At 37.7% G+C, this 12,353-nt stretch overlaps 5 protein-coding genes and 3 non-coding genes across 8 annotated transcripts; 3 read left to right on the top strand and 5 right to left on the bottom strand.

The window, feature by feature from the left end:
- Positions 1-167: 167 nt before the first annotated feature.
- On the top strand, positions 168-791 carry YET1 (Yet1p; the record flags this gene model as incomplete). Its single annotated transcript, XM_056229369.1, has 1 exon — positions 168-791. One exon carries the CDS (start codon positions 168-170, stop codon positions 789-791), a length of 624 nt encoding a protein of 207 aa, XP_056083395.1.
- A 1,179-nt stretch (positions 792-1,970) lies between these two features.
- On the bottom strand, positions 1,971-2,432 carry YNK1 (nucleoside diphosphate kinase; the record flags this gene model as incomplete). Its single annotated transcript, XM_056229368.1, has 1 exon — positions 1,971-2,432. One exon carries the CDS (start codon positions 2,430-2,432, stop codon positions 1,971-1,973), a length of 462 nt encoding a protein of 153 aa, XP_056083394.1.
- Positions 2,433-3,407: 975 nt separating this feature from the next.
- Skdi_11.trna10H lies at positions 3,408-3,479 on the top strand. The gene has a single exon. It is a non-coding gene; the product is annotated as a tRNA-His (tRNA).
- A 356-nt stretch (positions 3,480-3,835) lies between these two features.
- NUP100 (FG-nucleoporin NUP100) lies at positions 3,836-6,889 on the bottom strand (the record flags this gene model as incomplete). The annotated part of the gene is made up of 1 exon (XM_056229367.1): positions 3,836-6,889. One exon carries the CDS (start codon positions 6,887-6,889, stop codon positions 3,836-3,838), a length of 3,054 nt encoding a protein of 1,017 aa, XP_056083393.1.
- A 710-nt stretch (positions 6,890-7,599) lies between these two features.
- On the bottom strand, positions 7,600-7,836 carry SKDI11G1440 (uncharacterized protein; the record flags this gene model as incomplete). The annotated part of the gene is made up of 1 exon (XM_056229366.1): positions 7,600-7,836. The coding sequence occupies one exon, from the start codon at positions 7,834-7,836 to the stop codon at positions 7,600-7,602; it is 237 nt and encodes a 78-aa protein (XP_056083392.1).
- Positions 7,837-9,438: 1,602 nt separating this feature from the next.
- Positions 9,439-9,512, top strand: Skdi_11.trna9V. The gene has a single exon. It is a non-coding gene; the product is annotated as a tRNA-Val (tRNA).
- A 287-nt stretch (positions 9,513-9,799) lies between these two features.
- Positions 9,800-10,345, bottom strand: SKDI11G1430 (L-methionine (R)-S-oxide reductase; the record flags this gene model as incomplete). Its single annotated transcript, XM_056229365.1, has 1 exon — positions 9,800-10,345. One exon carries the CDS (start codon positions 10,343-10,345, stop codon positions 9,800-9,802), a length of 546 nt encoding a protein of 181 aa, XP_056083391.1.
- A 423-nt stretch (positions 10,346-10,768) lies between these two features.
- Skdi_11.trna8W lies at positions 10,769-10,874 on the bottom strand. Its single transcript has 2 exons — positions 10,839-10,874; positions 10,769-10,804 (listed from the first exon to the last, which is right to left on the bottom strand). It is a non-coding gene; the product is annotated as a tRNA-Trp (tRNA).
- Positions 10,875-12,353: the final 1,479 nt, after the last annotated feature.

Genomic DNA, 12,353 nt, shown 5'->3' with positions numbered 1-12,353 from the left:
GAGGTAAAGGGGGCACTATTGAACTCGCTGGTGCAGTGCAAAAATAGAAATATAGCCAGTTAAGCAATACAGTTTTCCGCCAGAAAGTAACTTGAACATACTCTTTTCTTCTCCCTTTAGCAAAGTGGCAATTCCAACAGACCAAGAAAATTAGCGAACCAATTGAAATGAGTTTATATTTTACAACATTATTTCTATTGCTCACTATTGAGATGGTGATGCTCTTCATCTTCGTTTTGCCTCTGCCATTCAGAATTCGTAGAGGTATTTTCAGCACCTACAACCAATTGACGGCAAAGCAGCAGATAAAAACAATAATTTTTATAACGGGTTGTCTTGTTGGGCTATTGTTTATTGATTCCTGGAAGAGATCTCAAATTCACGTTTCACTATACCATCATGATAACAGTGGTGCAATGGGGTCGTCTGCTGTCACTCCAATCCAGGCATTAGCATCAAGAGCTTACAATCAAAGAAATATGTACATTTCTGGGTTCATATTGTATTTTTCTATCTGCATCCCCACTGTCATGTCCATTGTCAAGAGACTGGTGAAATACCACGGCTTGATCAACGAGCAAAAAAAGCAAAAATTGACCAAAACGTCATCAAAGGCTGAAAAAGCTTCGAAGGAGGCCGCGAACTATGCTAAACTTCAAGAAGAGCTAAAGAAAAAACAAATTTCTCTTGAAGGCCTGCAAAAGCAAGTTAAAAACTTGGAGAAATATTTCGATGAGAAAAACCAACCCGGCAACCTAGCCGCCGCTGAAGCTGTAAAAAAGGGAAATTAACTGAGTATATACATATGTAAAGCATATATATCTAGCCTTCGCACTTGGTTTGGTCATGACGTAAAACTACTGAAATGATACTGTTTTTTTATTCGGCAATTTAACATTATGAGTAGTACAAAAAACCCAGTCAAAAAAAAAAGCGCTAAATAGGAAGCAATAAAATTAATATATGCTACGTACGTATTTCTTATTGGTGTTACCACGGTAATAAGCAATTTTAACAAACACGGGAAGGAACAAGGAGAAAAAAAACAAACATAATCATCGCGACTCAGTTGCCCTTCTTGGTTTCAGAAGGATCTAAATTTTCTTTTCGTTTTGGTATATCTTCTTGATTTCGCTATGCTTGCTATTGTTCTTATAGAAAAGATAAAGAAGAAGTGGAATCATAACACCCACCGAACCTACTGCTAGTCTTGAGGCTTGTTTTTTTGGATTGGACCCTATGACAGGTTCAAAGTCCTTCGATGAGGAAAATCTCCTACCCGTCCGTTGCAACAATTTTAAGATGTTAGAGTTCATTTTTTATTTTGCCAGTATTACCTAATTTTGGTTTCGATAACGGTACATTCTGGTGTATTCGATTGAATACAAGGGCGATAGAATACAAGGGCGATAGAATACAAGTGCGTATTTAATATATACGGGTACGCAGCGGCCCCATCAAAAATTTTGACACGGTATCCCAGCCTTTGCAGACGTCTGTTGGAGCAAGACAGTAAAACATAAAGGGCAGCAGCAATCCCACATTTAAGGGTAGGCCACCCTTAAAACTATCTTTTAGTACCGAGCGGTCTGACTTGCCTATATTTTTGTATCCCTTCATAGTCTAACGACGGCAACGATCAGAACTATGGTAGGAATGCTTTAGAAGCTATTGGCGGATGAGTAGCCATCTGTTTCGCGATGATTACCAAAAGCGTCTACTTCCTGTTATTTCATATGCGGCATGGAATAATTTCGTAACGACTGAAGCGAAAGTAGAAACCCGTCAATCTTACGCCGGAGCCTAAGGTGCGGGTACTGGCGCTATTATTAAGAGATATAAATACCATATATAAGGTAGCAGCATATTTTAATTTTTCTAGACAGCCATGTTTCTTTTCGGCGCTTCACTGTAGAAGCTAAACTATTGAGTAAAACGAGATGAAAGGTGCCGAAGAAGACTTTCTTCACTTATTCATAAATCCATTTAGCTTGGTTAGATTCCCAACTAATTAAATCTTCCTTTTGGAACCATAACTTAATCTCACGTTCAGCACTTTCGACGGAATCACTACCGTGGCAAACATTTCTACCTAGGTCAATACCTAAGTCCCCTCTAATGGTGCCTGGTGCACTGGCCAGCGGATTAGTGGCTCCAAGAATAATTCTTCCTTGCTTGACCACATCCTTACCCTCCCAGACCGTAGCCAAGATAGGACCAGACTTCATGAAAGAGACCATCTTTGGGAAGAATGGTTTACCAACGTGTTCTGCATAATGTTGCTCCAATAATTTGTCATCAGCTTGAACTAACTTAATACCAACTAATTTATAACCTCTTTTTTCGAAACGAGATAAAATCTGGGACACTAGACCCCTCTGAACACCATCTGGTTTAACTGCAATGAAAGTTCTTTCAGTTTGGCTAGACATTTTTTAATAGTGGATGATTTGTGAGCGAAATAACCTATTCAATCGATCAAACAGTTTAGAAAGGTACGTTTTTGAAAACAATGAGACGGTATTACTGCACCGACAGACTTCCAATCCTCAATTTTATATAAACGCTCCCTAAACAAAGAACTTTAAGGAGGAAAACTCATTTTCGTAGACACGAAACGAAACGAATTACGCGCTTTTTAATTTGATGGGCATTCATTTTTCTAGGTCAATGAAGCCGAACAAGTTTAGTTGAATACGGCAAAGAAAAACCCTTTGACTAGGCAATGGCATGTTTGCCCTTTTTATATTTTTTCTTACTTTTTTTTAATTCTTCTTACGGACAACACCCACTGTTGTAACAAAAATCAACTAAAGGTTGTTGGTTACTATTATAAGTGAATGAGATTATCATTGCTGTCGTTAGAGTGCTATCATATGCGGTGTTAGATTTGACGTAGATTACGAAGTGAACGTAGGATGCGACTGTCATAGACTTAGATGGAGGCTGAAACACAATCATTGATAATATAACATGATCAATGAATGACAACATATAAAGTAAAGGTGAAAAATATTTACAATACTATGCAAAATGTTTGATTCCCTTTCTGTGGATTCCTGTGTAACTGAGGAGAACTTCTAGTATATTCTATACCTAATTTTATTATCTTCACCATGGAATCCCAACAGTTATCTCACTTTAATCCGCATTCGCACTTTTAATGCAGGCCGATGTGGCTAACTCAGTTGCTTATGCATAATCTGTACTTTCCACATTTCTCATCAAAATGAGCTACAAGCCAGTGTATCGTAAGGAATTATGTGGCTCCTTCTTTTTATGTTGTTGTGGCAAGCAGCAGCTTCGTAGGAGCAGTAACAATTTGTGCGGGACAAATGCATGCATTAGGGTTGATATAATATTTGTTTAGTGATCCCATAGTTACTATTTCTATCTCGTTATTGTTTGCCATCTTAGTATAGTGGTTAGTACACATCGTTGTGGCCGATGAAACCCTGGTTCGATTCTAGGAGATGGCATTAATTTTTCCTATCCTAATTCAGGACAACTGGTCGCTCCTTTTCTATGACGCCATGACCAGATAATATTCGGTAGTGAAGCGTTCATCTCCTTTCCTGATAATATTATTGATCTTCCCTCTGGGAGAATGTGCATATCCTTTTATATAAAATAAGGCTACGGCTCTTCACTGGTGCTATTCTAAACGTCAATTGGATAAGTTCTTATGGAATGTACTCAATCATCCATCTCTTTTGGAAGAAAGTTTCAAATGATTCTTTTTCCGACACTTATTTATATATACAAATACAACGAAAATCTATAAGCTGAACATCTAGACTACTAAAACAGGACAAGTGTTCCTAAAAAAATATAATCAAGGTAAAACTGGTGAGTCTACAGTATAACTATAAGTACCTGTTACGGGGTCATAGCTTTCGAACTTATATACTGGATTTTCTTTTAATTTAGCAATGCTTCTTTTCAGAAGAGGATGTATCATGTTTTTTATAGGCTTCCTAGTTTCTTTGTCAATAGGGAAGCAGGAGTACAGAGTAACTCTACAACGCACATTAATCCCTTCTCCTTTTTTCGGTTTAATGGAACAGTTTTCATATATCGAACACGATTTTTGTCCAAAAATAACAATGTCATCGCACAAAGTATCTAAGGGAGTATTAGACAAATCAACAGGTTCCAGAAATTCGACCTTACCATAATCCCTGTGACCAATGACTAAATTGCTTATTTTGCGAAGTTCAATCAATGATTTATTACCAAGTGTTTCCATGGATGGTGAAATATAATAGTTATTCTGGAAAAAGCTAACATCGTTGCTTAACAGACCTGGAATCCTGTTGTCAATCTTTTCATTTTCAGCAATGTGAGTAGGTGTAAGACCACTTGAAGGTGCTGATTGAATGTCAGAAGAGTTCTTGTCACAATCTTCCTGTTGAACGTTTTCACAAGAATCGATTTCGTCAGCTAAGGCTGAAGGCACGAGGCTGGAAGAGCTACGGTTATCTTCAGAAAGTGGTTCTGTAGTGAATGTCACCAATTTTACCTTATTTGGCTCCAAATCGTTAGAATTTACGACATTTAAGCTTTTATTCTTTTTAATTACCAAATGTTTCAAATATTTTCTATCGGGATAAAACAGTAACTCCTTCGAAGCCAAAAGAATAGATTCAGGTTCCGCGGAAGAATTGCCAGATCTACTTTCCCAAGCATTTCCTTCTGTCGTCTTCCCCCACCTTTTGAATTTAGCGTTGTTGACAGAAGAAGGAACAAATAATGGTTTTGGAGCCAATCTATAAGCACTAGTGAGACTGTTGTTTCTTTTCATGTCTGCATTCAATTTCGAGGAAGTTGCCTTGACTGGATTTGTTATAGAATTAGGAATTGAAATCTTGGAAAAAAGGTGATCATTATTAGCTGCAATTGACAATTCTAAGGAAGGACTTCCTGTTGTACCCGCAAAGGAATTTTGGGAAAAATTGTTGACAGGTGGTGCATTCTGTGCACCTGTATTGAAAGTGCTGTTATTTTGGCCAAAATTTCCGCCAGTTGAAATTGCGGTTGAAGGGTTTGCATTAGTACTTCCAAAAAGCCCAGTGTTTTGATTTGTACTCCCAAAAGCTGGCTTATTTTGGCCAATTACAGAAGCATTAGGATTCGAATTACCAAACAAACTTCCTCCTAGCGCTGGCCTTGACTGAGATTCAGTCTTTGTACCGAAAAGTCCTGTATTTGTAGTATTGCCAGAACTATTGGTATTATTGCCAAATAAGCCACCTGCGGAAGGTGTCGCAGTAGAAGCTGTATTATTTCCGAATAGTGAGCCGGTGGTGGAAGCGGTTTTAGCCCCAAAAATATTGTTTTCACCTCCCGGCTGGTTAATGGTAGGATTTGCACCAAAGGGCATTGTGATCGGCTTAGTGGCGCCAAAAAGGTTACTTCCTTGTTGTGATTGTGTATTTGAAGTGGGTGCATTTGTAGTACCAAAAAGCGAGCTTGACTGAGTTGAAGGATTATCTCCAAAAATAGATCCAGTTGGCCCTACTGGTTTAGTACCAAACAGGCCAGTCGATTGTTGTGGTTGGTTGTTGTTCTGTCCGAAACGACCTGATCCGGTACCAGTTTGATTGAAGGTGTTCGGTTGCTGTTGCCCCTGCCCAAAAGGCGCACCACCACCACCACCACTTGTCTGGAAATTTTGGCCAAACAGGCCGGACCCTTGCTGTGTGTCATTTTGACCGAACAACCCTCCTGATGCAGAGTTAGAAAAGGTGTTGGTGGTAGGACCCTGCTGACCAAATAATCCGCCGTTAGATGGCTTGCTTCCGAATAAACTCGTGGCATTGTTGCTTGGCTGTTGACCAAAACCAGTAGTAGCCTTTCCCTTTCCAAATAGACTGTTGCTATTGTTGCCATTCATTTGCATTTGATTATTGCTTTGCCCGAACATTCCTTGGGTGTTATTATTTATTGGGTTTTGTCCAAAAAGTCCACCATTAGAACTAGTCTGGTTAGAAACATTGGTCTGAGGGAAAAGTCCATTGCTATTATTATTTGTACTTCCAAGGGTGTTGCTGCTCTGACCAAATAATGACCCTGAGCCAACAGGTTTTGATCCGAATGAACTCCTTCCAAGTTGGCTTTGATTGCCAAATGCATTATTGGTGTTCTGAGATTGCTGCCCAAATAAACCACCTTGTTGGCTGTTCGCTCCAAACGTTGAAGATTGCTGGTTGCTAAACATACCACCTGCAGCATTGTTTTGTGAGTTGTTCCCTGCGCCAAACATGCTGGTGGCATTATTGTTTAAACCTGTTCCAAAACCTGTTCCACTGTTTCCGAACGTACCAGTGGCATTCGTATTTTGGCCACCAAATAGACTAGAATTGCCTGCACTGTTATTATTTTGGGAATGGAACAAAGATCCTCCAGTGTTTGGTTTGTTCAAACCAAACGGAGGATTGGTGCTATTGTTATTACTATTATTATTATTATTATTATTGTTATTATTACTATTATTATTAATATTATTATTACTACCATTGAATGCATTATTAGTATTCCCACCAAAAGACCCCATTGAGTTGGATCCTCCAAAACTGTTCACGTTACTGGTGTTTGAAGAGTTTAAGGAGCCAAACGGTGAATTCTGAGTGGTGCCCATTGATTGGCCAAAGGCTCCATTGTTTTGCGCACTGTTGTTATTTCCGAACAAGCTGTTGCTAGTACTTCTAGCGGTGGAGCTGAATCCGCCAAATCCTGACTGTGCATTGTTGTTGGTGGCATTGTTATTATTGTTGTTATTACCGAAAATAGCACCCGCTTGTTGCGGTTGTTGCCCTCCGAAGGATGACGTATTTGATCCAAAGGAAAGGTTGCTACCTCCAAACATTGGTTTATTATTGCCAAACATAGTAGCACCTAAGAAGTTGAGCCCACTATAAAATTGGAAGTAAAGTGAGAATGATCTAACTGTCTGAAGCTTCTTGATACTTGACTATTTTCCACTCCTTTAAGTTTTAAAAGCCGAGATCATTTACAGATGACTTCAACATAGATATGCTTCTTTTTTTCATGCTTTTTTTCTTCCGCTGCGGCGGATATTAAAGCATTTACAGTAAATTCAGGATGGGTAACACTTTGCTTTCTAATTAGCACTAGAAACACAAACCAGTTGTCATTTTGCCATTATAATAGGTTCTTCCTCTTAAGCATACTGGCGAGGAGGACTTTTCACTGTTGGGCTACTTTCTGGGCCCATCGTGATGATTTGACTTGTAGTTGCCGGGACAGACACCAAAGGCCGACCTAATATTTATTAAACGTTGCAACTGAAAAGTCAATTCAATCTAAATCTTCATATAGTTATAGTTCAATAGAATAAAATCCGTACCATGCATGAATAATTAAAAATACAGATATCTACACAAAAACAATCGAAAAATCTATAAAAACGCCTTCCTGGAAAACGAATATCACCAATATCTATAATAAAAAAAGTTCACCTACAAGTAGGGATTGCGTGGAATAGCCATGCTAAACAGTCATAATTCGAGCAAAGTCCAGCTTTATTGATAAAATGAGAAAATGAATAGCAAAACAAAAATTACCGTCAAATTGCTCTCAGAGCTTGTCAAATTTTTCCGTCATACTACTCATTTGAGTCCAGTATTTCAAATTAACAGGAGTCAAAGATCCCGTGTTGAGGTCTACCATCAGGTCTTCATCTTCAATCTCCTCTTCCGTTTTATTAAGAGCTTTTTGAAAATTTATTTGTTTACTTGGTTGTGAAAGTGAGCCGTTGGATCTCTTTGGGACATTGGCTTCGAGAAAGTAACTGATAGAATGATTTGCTTGCATTGTAGCTGATAAATGTTTGTTGCTGCCGATTTAAGATATTCAGGTGGTGGCTATTAGTTAGGTACTGACAGAAACTCTTGTGACTATTGAGATATGCATGCGGCCTAATGCTCTATCATATATATACTTGTTTCTTCCATTGCCTACATTGGAATCAGACTACTCTAGGACCCTCATATTCGTAGCAAAAATTTACCATTGTTTCGAGAAATGGCCGCACGAATGGCATTGATTCTGAATGCCACACTTTTCGATTTTTTCGCTCTTTTTCTTTTTCTGTTGCTACCGGACTGGTGAAAATGCGACAGAGACGCCACAACTGCGGCCCGCAGGAACTAAATCCCCATGACCTGATGATGATCTGGTTGGCAGCTCTTATTCACGGGATCTGTAGGGTGCTGCAGCCATACGTAAGGCTATTGTATGGCAAACTTGACAATGAGCCACCTCATTTTGGAAAAAGGAAAGGTTTCTGCTCCGTTTGTGGCCAACACTTTCTCTCAGCTTTCGTTGATAATTGATAGTATTCCCTAAGAATAACAGATGATCTTTCTTACAAGAAATGCTTCCACACCCAGGGAAATTCGCGCTGTTTTTAGCAGCATTGTATATCCCTTTTTTCTTGAAGATATTCTAGTCGTCATGTGAAATTAGCCGCGCAAGCGACTGAATCTCTAATGGTCCCACGGCAAGGAGAAGCTAGTAAAACTTTTGCTCTGTATGTGTGTGGGGCGTACAACATCGATGAACGTGTCTAGAATCTCGACAGATGTTGCTTTTAATAATATCACCCATTGCAGACCAGGACAGTAATTCTTGTTACAAGGATATTATTATACATGGTGTTTGAGGCGATGGCGTAAATCATGAAACCAACAAGGGATCCAACTGTCATCGAGTTTAGCGGAAGCTGAAACGCAGGGGTTGATAAGCAATAGCGTCAATGTAGAACAACGTATAGCACAATAAAGAAATACTTGCAATATTATGTGAAATTGTCGATTCTGTTGGGACAAGTAGGCTCATCATTATTATTGACCATTAAAATCTTGTGACATTTGTTGGGATTCCATTTTTGATAAGCTTAATAATATTATGTATATAGAATACACTAGAAGTTCTCCTCATGGATTTAGGAATCCACGAAAGGGAATCAATACTTTTACATAATCTTATTCTTATTTCTTTCTTCATTTTATACGTCTTTATTCATTGATCCTATTGCATTATCAATCCTTGCACTTCAGCTTCCACTAATTTTGATGACTGTCCTGAATCTTATTTCACTGGTCTAATAATTTTTGTCATCTTCTTAACACCGTATATGATAATCTTCTAGCTACGTGATTGAATGTATTAATCAGCTGTACTAGTAATTGATGGATAGTTGATTATTGTTCCAACAATACTTAATATGTCCAATCGGCGTGTGTTTTAAAATACCTCTCTTATATAAGTATAAGAAAGATTTCTGCTTTTGTTCTTAATTAATGCTACTAATTATCAACAATCATCTTGAATAAAAACTTTTTCAAAGCACAGTTACCTTTCGTTTCAAGGGAATAGATGAGTTCAATCTGCTAACCCATCCAACAATTTAACGGTTTCGTGGTCTAGTCGGTTATGGCATCTGCTTAACACGCAGAACGTCCCCAGTTCGATCCTGGGCGAAATCATTCAAATTTTTTTGTTGTCAATGACGTAAAAATTCAGGAATGCGACCCCGCCAGCTACTAATTTTTCCTGTTTTGTACAAAAAATGCATAAGGGCAATTGACAGCTTTACAAGCGGACCATTTGAGCCCTAGCGATCTTTCATAATATTAGTCGTTATGTTTTTGCCCTCCGACAGCCTTCTTGGGGTCTGGAAGACACAACAAAAAGTCAATGGCTGTTTGAAAAAAATAAAACAAAAAAGTGACATCGTGATTGATAGAAATAGAGTACGCGCGCTTCAGAGTTCCTATTTAAAAAAAATGCACGATTTATTTATTGATTTAGCAAGTTTTTCAAGAAATTCTTTATCTACTTCATCAAATCCTCTGTAATCTAAGCAATCTATATCTATGACACCTAATGTCTTGCCATCACTGGATATGATGGGAACAACAATCTCGCTTTTCGTTTCTCCGTCGCATGCAATATGCCCAGGATATTTGTTAACATCTTGAACTATCTGTGTCTCCTTTGTAGAGGCCGCAGTTCCACAAACACCCTTACCAAATCGTATCATTTGGCACGCGACTTTACCTTGAAATGGGCCTAATAATAGTGCGTTTTCTTCACTACCCTGAGTAACGTAAAATCCGGCCCAATTCACACTAATTCCTAATGACGTGTAGGCATGCCAGATTAAAGACGAAGCGTTGGATAAATTACAAACCCAATTGGTCTGCTCTTCAGATAGTGCTTCATAAGATAGCAAAAGCTGCTCGAGGATTTCCTCCTTACTCAAAGTTGAGGCATAGTTAACGTGATCGGCATGATGGAACTCGTCAGATGAACCCATTGCGCTGTTTTTGCTGAAATCAAAAGCCTGTTTCTATTGACTAAGGTTATGATTGGCACCAAAATCATCAAAAGTAAGCCATCATATATATATATATGCAGGCATCGTTGATGTTAACTGCTCGTGAGAAGTGATATATTTATTCATGTCACACTGCGGTGAAGTTCTTCCGATGTCTTCGCTCATCATCAGTCTAGTTAAATGTACGTCTTCCTATTAACAATAAGAATGAGAAGCATAGATTTTACCAAGGGCGTTGTTTTATTTTTACCTTCCTGGTTTTACGTATCTATATTTAACAATTCAAGGTTAAGAATCTATGCAAAAAAGAAACTCGAGAGGATTTATCGCAGTCTAAATGGATAATTCTGTAATCGTCGCGTTGACAAAACTCCAGTCAAATATAAAAGAAGAAAAAAAGAATGAGACGGACAGGAATTGAACCTGCAACCCTTCGATTGCAATCTTATTCCTTGGAATATCCAAGATCAAATTGGAGTCGAAAGCTCTACCATTGAGCCACCGCTTCTTCTTGAGAGAATTAGGATTCTCAATAGAGTATATATCGATAAAGTTAAAATTCATTACCTTTAGTGCTTAACCAAAAAAATCTATCACCTATCACGCATCTATGTTGACTACTTGAATTTAGTGTTGGTAATTAGTGGTATTAATTAAGAATAGAAAGCAGAACTCTTTCTTATACTATATAACTGTTGATAATTAGTAGCATTAATTAAGAATAAAAGCAGAAATCTTTCTTATACTTATATAAGAGAGGTATATAAAACACACGCCGATTGGACATATTAAGTATGTTCAACATAAAAATAAACTAGGGAATATACTATAAGTTCAATGTAACGACTCGTATCATTTATATATAAATTCCAAGTTGATGTTCCATTAATGGATCTTTGTTTTCAATTAACCCCACTCTTCGAACAGCTCGTTTAGCATCCCTTCATTCTACTAACGTTACGACATCTGTGTAGCATATACGAAATACCACCTTAGAATACAATCTGAATACCTCAGATAGTAATGATCTTTACTCATGTGAATAATGATGAACCTACTTGTTCCAACAATAAGTGTTGAAACAATAATCAACTATCCATCAATTACTAGTACAGCTGATTAATACATTCAATCACGTAGCTAGAAGATTATCATATACGGTGTTAAGAAGATGACAAAAATTATTAGACCAGTGAAATAAGATTCAGGACAGTCATCAAAATTAGTGGAAGCTGAAGTGCAAGGATTGATAATGCAATAGGATCAATGAATAAAGACGTATAAAATGAAGAAAGAAATAAGAATAAGATTATGTAAAAGTATTGATTCCCTTTCGTGGATTCCTAAATCCATGAGGAGAACTTCTAGTGTATTCTATATACATAATATTATTAACCTTATCAAAAATGGAATCCCAACAAATGCCACAAGATTTTAATGGTCAATAGTTCCAACACATCCATCTGTTGCGCTAGCATAACTGATTAAGGTTGCTGTTGTTGTTGTGAGAGTATCGAATGGTGTCTAAAACATGACTAAATTATAAAACAAACACAAGATCTAACTGTTATCAAATTAGCAAAAGCTGGAGCATAAGACTTGATAATATAATAGGATCAATGAATGAAAATGTGTAAAACAAAGATAAAATTATTCACAATATTATGTAAAATTCTAGCTTTCCTTTTTGTGGATTCCTGCATCCCTGAGGAGAACTTCTAGTATACTCTATACTCCTAATATTATCACCTTTATCACACGATGGAATCCCGAAAACTATCACTAGATTCATCTCTTCAATCTAATCTATTATACTGAAAGGTTGACAGTCGATTCTTGTTCCAACAGCCTGAAACAGAAACTACTGTATTAGAATGAGTTCATGGAGCAAAATATTAGGTTGCTTGGACGTACTACTACAAATGTTGAGCCACGTGAACATTTAGTTAGGTCCTAGGTTTGTCACAAAATTCAACCGGTCTATAGG

This window comes from Saccharomyces kudriavzevii (assembly GCF_947243775.1).
Source record: "Saccharomyces kudriavzevii IFO 1802 strain IFO1802 genome assembly, chromosome: 11".
NCBI lineage: Eukaryota > Fungi > Ascomycota > Saccharomycetes > Saccharomycetales > Saccharomycetaceae > Saccharomyces > Saccharomyces kudriavzevii.
Note: the sequence above shows the minus strand (reverse complement) of the source record. Positions and strands in the feature narration are given on the sequence as shown.